At 41.9% G+C, this 14,225-nt stretch overlaps 1 protein-coding gene and 1 long non-coding RNA gene across 2 annotated transcripts; both read left to right on the forward strand.

Moving 5' to 3' along the window:
* Nucleotides 1-324: 324 nt before the first annotated feature.
* LOC135547099 (uncharacterized) lies at nt 325-1,097 on the forward strand. The gene is made up of 2 exons (XR_010456668.1): nt 325-645; nt 871-1,097. It is a non-coding gene; the product is annotated as an uncharacterized LOC135547099 (long non-coding RNA).
* A 2,737-nt stretch (nt 1,098-3,834) lies between these two features.
* LOC135547100 (ATP-dependent RNA helicase DDX18-like) lies at nt 3,835-13,983 on the forward strand. The gene is made up of 14 exons (XM_064975770.1): nt 3,835-3,979; nt 4,540-4,728; nt 4,862-5,065; nt 6,158-6,293; nt 6,538-6,638; nt 7,653-7,852; nt 8,485-8,599; nt 8,722-8,861; nt 9,178-9,339; nt 10,794-10,946; nt 11,089-11,202; nt 11,325-11,381; nt 13,067-13,244; nt 13,456-13,983. The coding sequence occupies exons 1-14, from the start codon at nt 3,874-3,876 to the stop codon at nt 13,599-13,601; spliced, it is 2,001 nt and encodes a 666-aa protein (XP_064831842.1). The 5' UTR covers nt 3,835-3,873; the 3' UTR covers nt 13,602-13,983.
* Nucleotides 13,984-14,225: the final 242 nt, after the last annotated feature.

Raw genomic sequence — 14,225 nt, forward strand, 5'->3', positions numbered from 1 at the left:
GTACGCTCACAATTCATTGCCAGTGGCAGCCACGGGTCTCTCTCCGTTTGAGTGTAGTTTAGGTTACCAGCCACCTATCTTTCCCAGTACGGAGTCCGAGGTCACTGTTCCCTCCGCTCACGCTTTCATCCAGAGGTGCCGTCACGCATGGAGCAGAGCCCGTGAGACTCTTCTCCGGGTGGGGGCGCGCACCAAGGCTAAGGCCGATCGCCACCGGTCGAAGCCTCCGGTATACGTCGTTGGCCAAAGAGTGTGGCTTTCTACTAAGAACATTCCACTCCGATCCGTTTCGAACAAGCTTGCCCACAAATTTATCGGCCCGTTCAAAGTCACCAGGATCATTAGTCCGGTGGCGGTCCGGCTCAAGCTTCCTCCGGCGTATAGGAGAATTCATCCTACCTTTCATGTGTCTAAAATAAAACCTGTGTTTCAGGCACGCATTAACCCGCCGGTCCCGGTTCCCCGCCGCCACGACTTGTTGATGGGGAAACAACCTTTTCTGTCAATCGTATTTTGGACTCTAGAAGGAGGGGACGCGGATTCCAGTACCTGGTGGACTGGGAGGGTTACGGCCCGGAGGAGAGAAGTTGGGTGCCTGCTAGGGACATTCTGGATCACTCCCTTATCGATGATTTCAATCGACAGGTAAATTCGCCTGGGAACGCCAAGAGGTGTTCCTAGGAGGGGGGGGGGTATTGTCACGGTTCATGAATCCACTGCCTCCCTCTCTCTTTCTCTTTCTCTCTCTCTCTCTCTCTCTCTCCCGTGTTTGTGTGGGCGTGGTTCCCAATCTCGGCCTGATTGTCTGCGCCAGCTGGAACCACTTATCTTCCCTTTATATGTTCTGTAACCAGTGTTTCTTGTTGTCAGATCGTTGTTTCTTCCCTGAGGTTGTGTCGTGTGTCCGTGCTCTTCTCTTGTGTGGATTATCTGCTGTGCTCCTTCCTACTCATCCGGACACACTCCCCTGGTTTTCTCAGCACGCTATCATCGGAAGATGCGCCCGAGTCCCTGGGTCGGATTCCGTCTGAGTACAGTCTGTCTGTCCTGTTGCTGCTGTGAACTATATTCATTAAACCATCGTTGCTTGCATCTTGCATCCGCCTCTGTATTGTTACACTACCGAAACGTTTGACCCAAGTTAAACAATTTAAAGGCAATGCTACCAAATACTAATTGAGTGTATGTAAATCTCAACAAGCAAGCAAGTCGCAGCAATGAAGAATTGAGTATGTGGCACATTCAAGCGATGGGAGGGGAATTCTGGCAGGGTGAGATTTCCTGCACAACACTGGCGTCGTTTTGCGTATCAGTTCATAAACCATGTGCAATGGAATCGGTACATCAAAAATCTCTTCCCAATTATTTTACAATCTATATGACACAGCTGTCAATTGTTTTGTCCTTAAATAAAACTGTTATACTTTCACAATTTTCTTCAACCATTAATGTAGGCCTAACAGACAAGTTCCTTACTTACTCCCCCTTCCCCCTTACATTTTTGTGGTAGTGCCACAATTGGTTGGTTGTAATTTTGGGTTAATCAGACATTTCCATATGTTCTAGTTAGCTGCATGATGACATAACTGCACCAGTCGTATTTATGATATCATTTACGAAGACTATACCTTTGTTAAAAAATAAATAGAATGGTTTATTTATCAATTATTATTTGAGTTTAACCAAAATATTTGTTGTATTATTTGTTCTGTCTTTTCTGGTGGATTAAATTGAAATTGCAACCAACTTTCTATGGCTTGTTTTGAAAATAGCAATATTTGGGAGATGATTTACTTTTCAAATAACTGAAAGTGAGAGGTTGTAATCTGAATAAAGGGAAAACTGCCTTTCTTGAACACAGGTTGAGACATTCTTACTAATTTGCCAGAGAACCCGTTTGGAATTAAGTATAACTTTTGTATGACTGAAGCCTTTAGTGAGAGGTCTAATGCTTTAATATTTAATCATTTCTGCCCTCTGAATTCATATTCATTATATAAATAGGCCCATTTAATTTTGTCTGTCGAGAGAACAGTTTAGTAAATCATTTAAAAACCATTCCAAAAGTACAATAATGAAAATAAATTCACAAGTATTGTTGCCCACACAAACTTCCCTTATGTCTATGATTTATATGCTTGGCTGTAGGCCCACCTCTTTCATCAATTCTGAGTACTCTGTAGGTTTTCTCACTTCCCAGGAATGACCAAGTCTGACAACAAGGAAAGCTCAGGTCCTTCCCAGCTCAAAGATGTGCTTACTGCAGCCTGTGTTGCATGGCGACGTCTCCTCGAAGTTGTAGCTGCTCAGCCGTTGTTGGTGGTGGCACTTCAAGAAGTCTTGGGACATCTGCTGTCAGGATCAATCTCTTTGGTAGTCCGATTTGAGAACCCAGTCTTCTAAACACTGCTCTCCTGAAGTTCTGGGATTTCGGTGTAGACTTTTGCAGTTTTCAATGCGTTGATACTTCACCTTCGACATTGTTATTGTAATCTCCTTTCGCTGAAAGATAGAATACTATTTCATAAGAATTTTGTCTATAGAATTAACTATCACACCTGATTAAACTAATTGCATTCTAAACTGAAAATCATGATTAGTTGATTACTGAAGTCGTGTTAGCTGGGGCTGGGGCAAAGGTGTGGCACCAATCAAGCCCCCGAGGACTGGAGTTGACCATTCTTGACCTAGATCAGAGATAAAACTACCTAGTTTTAGAATGTGTTGTTCAACAGCTGACTTAAGATGAGGCATTAAGATCAAGAACACGTGATGTGCAGTTGAAAACGTTTCCACGATAATGGTGCCGCTTAAACAATTCCATGACGAAACTTTAAAACAAAGTTGCCACTTGTTGGAGCAAACGAGTGTCATGAAATACATGCACCAGAAACAAGGTACAATTTTTGACTTGTCAGAATTGTCAGCAAGCCAGGCTAGTTGCAGTAACTTCAAAAGTATTGACACCGCTTGATTTCCCCCACATTTTGTTGTGTTACAGCCTGAATTTAAAATGTATTAAATTCAGATTGTTTTGTCACTGGCCGACACACAGTACCCCATAATGTCAAAGTGGAATTATGTTTGTCAACTTTTTTATGAATTAATAAAAAATGAAAAGCTGAAATGTCTTGAGTCAGTAAGTATTAAACCCCTTAAGTTCAGGAGTAACAATTTGCTTAACAAGTCACATAAGTTTAATGGACTCACTCCGTGTTCAATAATAGTGTTTAACATGATTTTTGAATGACTTCCTCATCCCTGTAACCCACACATATAGTTATCTGTAAGGTCCCTCAGTTGAGCAGTGAATTTCAAACACAGATTCATCCACAAAGACCAGGGAGGTGTTCCATTGCCTCGCAAAGAAGGGCACCTGTTGGTGGTGGGCAAGACCTAAAAATGGTTGTCTAGCAATAATCAACAACCAATTTTGACAGACCTTGAGGAATTGTTTAAATATCAATGGGAACATGTTGCACAATCCTGGTGTTGAAAGCTCTTAGAGACTTACCCAGGTGCTTCTACAAAATATTGTGTGAATACGTATGTAAATAAGATGTTTCTGTATTTCATTTTCAATAAATTTGCAAACATTTCTAAAAACATTTTCACTGTCTTTATGTGGTATTGTGTATTAATGGGTGAGAAAAACCTATATTAATTCGATTTTGAATGTGGAATAAGTCAAGGGGTAACTTTTGTTCTCTTTTCTTAATTAAGAGCAACGGGTCTGGCAGGTAAAATTGATTTCATCCCTGGCCCAGACTCCAGTACAGTAGGTGGCGGTAATGCACCATAACGTTGGATGCCAATCACCGATAAACGCCACCGAAGAAGGAGAGTTCCACGTGTGAGTGCTCAGCTGCCATCATGGCAGATCTTCAGATGAGGCTTCTTCGGCAGAAAATCCAGAAAAGAAGCGTAAAGAACAAAGAGCGAAAGCTACTTCAGAAACGGAAACAGGAGGAAGATAATGGTAACTGTTTTTCCAGTACTGAAATCATTGTCGACAAGTTGTATTGACACTTTATCGCGCTAGGCCACCTCGAAGCAAGGCTAGGTAGCTATTACCCTTGTTAGCTACCTTAACTAGCTAGTATGTCTCTGATGGATGTTTCTGCAGAGGGATCTATATCGGAAATCACGCATTAAAGACAGTATTTTAGTTCATACACGTAGCTAAATCAACGATCGTAAAGAAAATGATCCCCATTCCGTTAACGTGTGGTGTTTTTGTAGCTAGCTACTACACTACTGCTTTAGAAAAAAAGCTAACCTTTGACCTAAGCGAAACATTGTTGTACATTGTTGGTTTGAGACGTTGATCTCTTCCCGTTATTGATATCTGCCATATTTGAATGAAGTTCCCAAACAGTCAGTTAGCTAAGGTTTGCTGCCACCGAGCTAGTTCGTTGAATGATAGCCTAGTTGATTTTTTAAAATTATATATATATATATATATATATATATATATGATTTTTTTTACATTATTTATATATATATATAATTATTCTGTGTAACTTACGTTGTTCACAGACGACGCAAACGGACTTCCAGAGGAGAGTTGTGATGAAAGGAGTCAGGTGGCCACAGCCATATCAAAGGCACAGAATGCCAAACCCACGAATAAGCAGCAAAAAGAGAAGAATGGTCCGGCAGAGGTGGACACAGAACATTTTGTCAAGAAGAAAAATAAAAGAAAGCTCAACACCACTGAACAGCCAGGTAATATTGTGTACCACTCAGTCATTTATTAGAATGGTTGTTGAACCGTTCACAGGTAAATGGCTAAAAGTGTCAGTTTCCCAAGTTAGTGAATCTTGTCCATGTCAACTAATATTTAATGTTTCTAATGTAGGTGTGAAAAAAGCGAAGAAGAAGAAGGGTGTGACAGAGGAGGATGCTGATCAGACCACAGACAAACCCACACAGCCTCTTGAACAGGGAGATGAGGGGGGGGGTGATGAAGAGGGAAGTGAGGATGGGGCGGAGATGGGGGAAGGAGAGAAGTTTGAGCATACTGAGGAGGAAGATGAACCAACGCTCCCATCTGGCTTGACAGGTATTCCATGTTCAATGATATAGAGGCCTTTGCACAACCACATGTTAGCCTTGTCAGTTGTGCATGTTATGTGTTGCAATCATTTCTCAGTCTTAGATATGGGCCAGGAACTATTTACAATTGAGCTTCTGCCAGCATCCAAATATGTATAATAGTCTGTGTTTTATCTTCCTGGTAACCGTGGTCATTTACTGTAGGTAATCCCCAGTCATTCTACTTGCCGTGTTCTGTGTTAGTAGGGATGGGCATTTAAATTAATTTCACTATTTATAATAAAAAAGGTTAGGTTAAAAAAAAACAACTTTTAAGCCTGTTGGGCAGGGGCCAGCGGTGTGTGAGACACCAGAGGGAGAGGCAAAAAAGTAGCCACTGACTCATGCTAGTTAGACAAACGTGTAAATGGCATAGGTTATCTATCATCCCATCTGGCAGTGCCTGTCTCTACTGCATCAAAACAATGTAAAGAAGCAAGCTAAGATAGTTGGACGTTAGCTAGCCAGCTAGAATAGTAGAGGCTATTTCACTGCGCTCCCCGTTCCTTGTCTATAACATTCCATTCAGAATAAACCACAGCCTACCTGTCGGTTGCGCATCGTAGCCTGCGCCTTCTCATTTATCTAACTTAATTCTGGAATTTTACGTCCATTTTTCATTGATTAGTGATCTCCCACTTCACATGTGGTGTCTCTGACTGTAGTGCCAACAACAACAAGCAACACGCAACGTGTGAAACTTGTGTAGGCTATACAGAAGCCTGTCTTTTTATTGGGCGCATGTCTTAAATTACTTTCAAGCCTTTGTTTTATTAAATTAAGCATTTCAAATGTCATTGTATATCTGTGTGTGTGTAGCAATGTCACACAGATCATTTTATTTAATTGAGACAACGCCTTTTCATTGTTAAAATAGGCCTATGATTTTTATTTTTTTTATGAATAGACCTGCACTCGCAAGTAGGCCTATTCGAATACCAATGTCAGTTTGGACATTAGAATAACCGTGCCCACCCCTATGTGTTAGTGCTAGACTAGAGCCCTTCCATGCCAAACCCCACAGAGGTGGGAACTGTTAACTGTGGTTTCTGTATCTCAGGTGCGTTTGAGGACACGTCGTTTGCCTCTCTAGCGCCTCTGGTGAGTGAGAACACTCTAAAGGGTGTGAAGGAGATGGGCTTTGAGCACATGACTGAGATCCAACACAAAAGCATACAGCCCCTATTGGAGGGAAGGTACGCATACAGTTTATCTCCAAGTTTCATGTTAGGCAGAATCGTGACCTGTTCACGTATCCCTGCATCTCTAAAGCAGAGCTCTGTAAAATCCATCCAGAACCACCAAAAGTTGGTGACTTGCATCCTAGAATCAGCCCTACAGGACTGATAAAGGACTAAGTAGGCTAATATTGTTTTGACTTGATAGATGACTCCCCCCTTTTTTATATATATATATATATATATCTTTTGACTCTTCTAGAGATATCCTGGCTGCTGCTAAGACTGGCAGTGGTAAAACCCTGGCCTTCCTCATCCCTTCCATCGAGCTCATCTACAAACTTAAGTTCATGCCCAGAAATGGTAAGATTAGTAGATTACTTCAACCGTCTATATTGGTTCAATGTTATAAACATTCTGCATCATGATGCTACAAGCTTCACGTGCATATCTATGGATTTTTGGAGCAGTGGACATATTTTGGTAACATGATACCTCGCCGGTCCATGCATTTCTCCCAGATAGCAAAGTTCACAAGGGGGTGGTGGCAGAGATTTTTCTGTTGAAAACATCGTCACAACTGTAAGCTAATTCGAAAGAACTAACTGCATATTTAAATAATAGCTAGGCCTACATGTAATGAAAGTTAATGTTTGATTTACATGACCATGTTTTGTGCCTGCCAGTAAGGTGTAGGTTACTTAGCATCCCACATGTCACCCATGTGAAATAATTTAATAATAATAATCTTCAATGTATTCGCTCCCATATCAGCTAAAAATAGAGAAGGTACATGGCTACCAGCTGTTTTTACCGTATAGCTGTTGTTATTACTTCACAACAAAATACATTTTTGGGTGGATTCTAGTAAGGCTGCAATGTTTGGTTTATTGTTTGAACAGTTGCTGAGGTTATATTTGGTTATCAATGCTACTTTCATGCGTAGCCTGTTGATCAGATCAAGAAACCAAGCAACACCACCGCCCCCCCCCCCCCACGGCTCCACAAGGAATAAGGCACATTTCAATTTTCAGATAGCACAAAAGTATGTTTTTGGCGAAGCATATTACAAGGAGCCACCCCCTTTTGTGACTAAAAATGACATTTCAACACTGCACTAGGTTTTGCATCTATCTCCGTAGAGTGTGTAGACCCCCTTTTTTTTAAGGTGTTCACAGATATGAAAGGACTGGGTAGGAGTAAGAAATATGGCAATGTTTTGACTTAACTCTCCTGTAGACTAGGCACAATGTCCCTCATTACCTTTCACCCATCCAGTCTTACTAGCTCTGCTAACATCAAAGGTGTAGGATCTAAAGAAAGGGCCTAGGAACTGAAATGTGCCTGAGACGCAGCCCTGCTCCCCACTATCCAAAGGTACAGGCGTGGTGATCTTGTCCCCAACGCGCGAGTTGGCCATGCAGACGTACGGCGTGATGAAGGAGCTGATGACCCACCACGTGCACACCTTCGGCCTGATCATGGGCGGCAGCAACCGCACAGCCGAGGCCCAGAGGCTGGCCAATGGCGTCAACATCCTGGTGGCCACGCCCGGCAGACTGCTTGACCACCTCCAGGTAACCATGGTGATAAGAACCGTAACTGTATTCATTTATATCTAAGTTGGGACCTGGTAACCTCTGAGCACCGCAATGTTGACTAAGGATCAGAATGTACACTGAAAAATATATATATAAACGCAACCCTTTCAAGGTTTTACTGTGTTCATATAAGGAAATCGGTCAATTGAAATATATTCATTAGGCCCTAATCCACACAGCCCCTCCTTGACTCAACTTTTTTTTTATACCGAAGACACATCTTCACATACTTTAGACCTTAGGAATACTCTCAAACAGTGTCATTTCCAAAGCAGTAGCCATTTATGGAAAACCAATGCAATTTCACTTATTTCCAAAATGTTATCAAATTGCTTGGCATGCCAAAGCAAATACCCTTGCTTGCGATGCCTGTGCTAGACTGTGCCATCCCCGCAGCCTCCACAATGGATCAGTCCACTGAGACTGGTGTGAATCAGACAAGTGTGTCTGCCATAAAATAAAAACAATTAATTTGCGACCACTCGGCAAAACAAATCTGGCGACCAAATAATGGACTAGTCGACTAAATGGGACCTAGATTTTTGCACACATTCAGTCGTGGACTCTTCATTTGTTTCTCTCCACCCCCTTGCTCTCTTGCTCTGTAGAATACTGCTGGCTTCATGTATAAGAACCTCCAGTGTCTGATTATTGACGAAGCTGACCGTATCCTGGAGGTCGGCTTCGAGGAGGAGCTGAAGCAGATCATCAAACTCCTGCCAAGTATGTACCCACCTCATGGCTATAACCGTCCTTGCACATACTGTACCATGGAGTTTGATGATGCTATTTGTCTGAATGTGTAACTCCAGTGTTTAACATGTTCAACATGCATTCTTCCTCAGAGCGGAGGCAGACAATGCTGTTCTCGGCCACCCAGACCCGTAAGGTGGAAGACCTGGCCCGTATCTCCCTAAAGAAGGAGCCCCTCTACGTGGGTGTGGACGACAACAAGGACAACGCAACCGTGGATGGCCTGGAGCAGGTAAACAAAACGACTAACTGCTGCAGAGTGACGATACTCATGCATGATGTGCCAGGGGGTCAGCTTGTTGTAGCTAGTTAAGTGGATAGTTGTCACTGGTTCCAAGACTCAAAGTATCTGAAAGTAGCAAAGCTTTAATGTTTTTGGTTAGAGTATTGGGTTGTTTGAGACCTTACCGTGTCTCATCCACGGCAAGGTTATAGGTAAACCTCACATCAGTTAGAATGTGTACTTCAGACAGGGATGTGGTTCTCTGGTTGTCTCTGGTGCTTCAGGGATGCGTGGTCTGATATGTAAACATTGTCTTGGTTTTCAGGGCTATGTGGTGTGTCCCTCAGAGAAGCGCTTCATGCTGCTCTTCACCTTCCTGAAGAAAAACCGCAAGAAGAAGCTTATGGTGTTCTTCTCATCCTGCATGTCGGTCAAGTTCCACTACGAGCTGCTCAACTACATTGACCTGCCTGTCATGGCCATCCACGTGAGTTGTCACCTCTGTCATTAAGAAAGCTAAACTATTATGCGTGTTGGGTTCTTGAGTCAATTAAACCATGCTCATTTCATGCTTATCTTTATATTTATAAAAAAAATAAAAACCGTGTATTTTATAACATTTACGCAAGTTACCTGTCTAACTCCTTGATCCTGCTTTGTAGTATTACCCCTCAGGGTTGTAAACATTAGGGCACACCATAGCAAAGCTTTTTGCAAAAGTAAACAATTGTGTGTTCTATAGGACAAGTTCAGATAGTACCTTCCCGTTTCTGACGGTTTATCTGTTTAGTGCCTGCTGAACATGACACAACTCACTTTATTCACATGTCTCATGAAGTTATTCTGGGCCCTTTGAGTCTTAAAGACACTCAAGCCATATACACCACAGGTGATAATTACGCCAAAACTAAAATATAATTAATCTGTCTCGAGTAACAGCAAGATAGTTCCAAGACTAGCAACATATTGCAGGCTACACTCTGTCAGAAGTTTTCAGGCTGTTATCTGACTCAATTTGAGCTTTGCTACAGTGAACCCCAGTGTGACTCCACAAGGCATTCTCTCGCATTTGTCTGCTGCAGAGATGACTGGTACAATCACCTTAAACCATAAAGGCCTTAAACCATTATAGCACAATCATATGTGCTATAATATGATATGAACAAATATTGTGCTGTGTCATTAAACATTAACGTGCTGTAATAAGTTTGGCAAAAATGTCAATCAATGACAGATTTCTTGAGTTAGATTAATTCAGACTATTTTGGCTACGGGGGACAAAGGAGAAGGACAAACATTACAATTGCTGCTTTTTCTCATTTTTCAAGCGATGGTCTTTTAATTTTTTTTACCCAATTTCGTGGTATTCAATTGGTAGTTACAGTCTTGTCTCATCGCTGCAACTCCCGTATGGACTCGGGAGAGGCGAAGGTCGATACATTTACATTGCATTTAAGTCATTTAGCAGACGCTCTTATCCAGAGCGACTTACGATAGCCATGCATCTTCCGAAACACAACCTAGCCAAGCTCCACTGCTTCTTCACACAATGCCCACTTAACCTGGAAGCCAGCCGCACCAATGTGTCGGAGGAAACGCCGTACACCTGGCGACTGTGTCAGCGTGCATGTGCCCGGCCCGCCGCATGAGTCGCTGGTGCGTGATGGGGCAAGGCATCCCTGCCGGCCAAACCCTCCCCTAGGCCAATTGTCCCATTGGTCTCCCGGTCGCGGCCGCCTGCAACAGAGCCTGGACTCAAACCCAAAATCTCTAATGGCACAGCTAGCATTGCGATGGGCTTTTTTAAGGGAGTATGCTAACATGCACGTTCAGTTCGCCTAGCCAACCGAACCGAAGCATGCGGAAGCCTTCAGCAGGCATCCTCTGTGGTCACTGCTGTCTGTGGCTGACGTCTAATCTCCTTTTGCTTTGATCTCTCAGGGGAAGCAAAAGCAGACCAAGCGTACCACCACCTTCTTCCAGTTCTGTAACGCCGACTCAGGCATCCTGCTGTGTACAGATGTGGCGGCCAGAGGCCTGGACATCCCTGAGGTGGACTGGATTGTCCAATATGACCCCCCAGATGACCCCAAGGTACCTAGTGAAGTTTGATTCACTGTTTCATGCAGCTTTGGCATTAGCCATAAATAACACCTAGCCTATAGGCATCTCTAGCCAATGCCTCAGGGAAGCATTCACGTTGTTTTCCCTCTTTATTTATTCCCTCTTTTCCTAGGAATATATCCACAGGGTGGGCAGAACGGCTCGCGGGATCAACGGCATAGGCCATGCCCTCCTAATACTCAGGCCAGAGGAGCTGGGCTTCCTGCGCTTCCTCAAACAAGCCAAGGTAAGACTCAACCATCTCATTACCTCAACCCAGCATAACCAAGGAAAACATGCAAAAGATTAAGTCTTTCAGCAGCAATATGTTATAAAATGTAATTTTAGATTGTTTTCATCTTGCCACAGGTTCCTTTGAGTGAGTTTGAATTCTCTTGGGCAAAGATCTCTGATATCCAGGGTCAGGTAAGATATTCATCCACATTTTATTTCTGCATGTGAATCAGAGCTAACTGACATTACATCTGTCACGTGGACTGCTAATTCAATATTCAGGTCAAGTCATAAGCAACTTTTTCCTTTGAATAGGAGTTAACTTCTGTTACATACTCCCCAACGTATTTATTTTGGTAATGAAACTAAAACTTTTAATTTGGCTCTATACTCAAGCATTTTGGATTGGAGATTAAATGTTTTGAGGTGACTGTAAAGAACATCTTTTATTTGAGGGTATTTTCATATACAGTGCCTTCAAAGTATTCATACCCTTTATTCCACATTTTGTGTTACAGACAGAATTCAAAATTGATTAAATTGATAATCACACTACCAAAACAAACTGCAAATGCATCTAACAAGTTTGTATCCATGCTTGATGTAATCATTGCGTTGCTAGGAATATGGGACCGAATACTAAACTTTTGACCACTTCAATACACAAATGAGAGGATACATTGTGCTTTCTTTTCTAAAAGGTTGAACATATACAGTGCCTTTTAATTATTCACACCCCTTTACTTTTTCCACATTTTGTTACAGCCCGAATTATTATAAAATTATTAAAATTTTAGATTATCACAGATCTACACACAATATCCCATGTCAGTGGAAATTTGTTTGTAGAACATTTTTGAAATTAATACATTTACAACTGAAATGTCTTGAGTCAATAAGTATTCAACCCCTTTGGCATGGCAAGCAAAATAATTCCAGGAGTAAAAATTTGCATGGACTCGTTCCGTGATCAATAATAGCGGTTAACATGATTTTTGAACTATACTTGAACTGTACTATACTTAAATAGTACTGCAAAAATATGTGGCAAAGAAATTCACTTTCACCTGAATACACACATTTGTCCTGAATACAAGGTGTTATGTTTGGGGTGAATCTCACACATCACTGAGTACCACTCTTCATATTTTCAAGCTTGGTGGTGGTTGCATCATGTTATGGGTAAGCTCGTAATCGGCAAGTACTAGGGAGTTTGTTAGGATAAAAATGCAGCTATAACGGAATGCAACTATAAGCACAGGCAAAATCCTAGAGGAAAACCATGTTCAGTCTGCTTTCCAACAGCCACTGTGAGACAAATTCAAATTTCAGCAGGACAATAACCTTGAACACAAGGCAAAATCTATACTGGAATTGCTTACAAAGACAACAGAATTTTTACAGTTGACTTAAATCAGCTTATATCTATGGCAAGACTTGAAAATGGCTGTCTAGCAATTATCAACAATCAACTTCATAGAGCTTGAAGAATTTAACACAAAAAATAAATAATTATCAAGTATTTTAAAATCCAGTTGTGCAACGTTTTCAAAGTTTGTGTGTAGTTGGGGAATAATTGTTTTTATATTGAATCCATTTTGAACTCACGCTGTGACACAACAAACTGTTGAATAAGTTCAGGGGTATGAATATGTTCCGAAGGCACTATTTCAAAATGCCCTCAAATAAAAGTTGACATTCTTATAATGTTGCCTTGTATAAACATTTGATCTCTATTCCAAAATGCTGTGGTATAGAACCAAATATAAAGTTTTAGCTTCACTGTCCAGTGGAGTGTATGCAATTATCTGACAAGCCTTGAAATCTCTGACAAATCCACAGAAAGGTTTGTAGTTTTCTCAATTTGTTATTTGCAGATGAATAAGCTGATTGAGAAGAACTACTACCTGCACAAGTCATCCCAGGAGGCCTACAAGTCCTATGTGCGGGCGTACGACTCTCATTCCCTCAAAGCGATCTACAGTGTCAACACGCTCAATCTCCCCATGGTGGCACAGTCTTTCGGCTTTACTGTGCCTCCCTACGTCGACCTCAGTATCCTTTTCTACGGCCAAGTGCCTGGGCATATTTTCACCAATGTCGTTTCTGAAGGGTTGCATCGCCTTACTTTGTTTGTCAATGTCTGTTGTCAAACATCCTTTATTCCATCCCTCTGGCACTCCCCCCTCCCAGGTCGTAACGACAAAAGCCTTCTCAATTGGTCAATTCAGTACAGCGTTTCCCTTAACCCAGCACTCCTCTCCAGACGTTCACAGCAAAGGAGGACTGAAGATGACGAAGAGGGGTGGAGGTGGCGGCTTCGGCTACCAGAAGGGCAAGCCCGCTCACAAAGCCAAAATCTTCAAGCACGTCAACAAAGGCAAGGGGGACAAGAGGCAATTCTCACGCTGACCTGCGGTCCTTGGGGGGCCACTACAAAATGGCTTCCTGACCTGGACGCACTCCCCATCTTATCTAGAGACCCTGTAATGGGCGTCATGTCTCGCTCCCTATTTGTATGTGTTAGAACAGTCTCTTGCTACCTGTCGGAGGCCCAATTTCCGCTTCAATGCCTCCACCTGTCTTTCTGGACAGGTATTTTGTATCTAGTGACAGGACTCTGTGGGCTAATAACTGTTGAGACAGCCCCTGCAGTCCTTTACTCACAGCAGATGTGGATTTTACCATGGACTGTCTTTGATTTAATTATACAGAACTGTACATTGCTAAATGTATTTCCATGATTTTCATCCTACTTTACTGGCTAATTAAAACGTTTATATACACCCACACACACTGTTGTTGGCACACAGAATTTCAGAGCGTTGCAACCATCGTATTCCCATTTTATAGTATACTTTTATTTATATATATATATATATATATATATATATATATATATATTTTTTTTTTTTTAAACAAGCCTTTTCAGTTGTTGATACATTTTGTGACTAAGAGTTATTACACTTGCGTCCTTCATAATTATAGGTAGGGTATTGCAACCAATTTCCAGAACAAAAGTAATGGCATGCTGTT

The sequence above is a fragment of the Oncorhynchus masou genome, chromosome 10 (assembly GCF_036934945.1).
Source record: "Oncorhynchus masou masou isolate Uvic2021 chromosome 10, UVic_Omas_1.1, whole genome shotgun sequence".
Taxonomy (NCBI): Eukaryota; Metazoa; Chordata; class Actinopteri; order Salmoniformes; family Salmonidae; genus Oncorhynchus; species Oncorhynchus masou.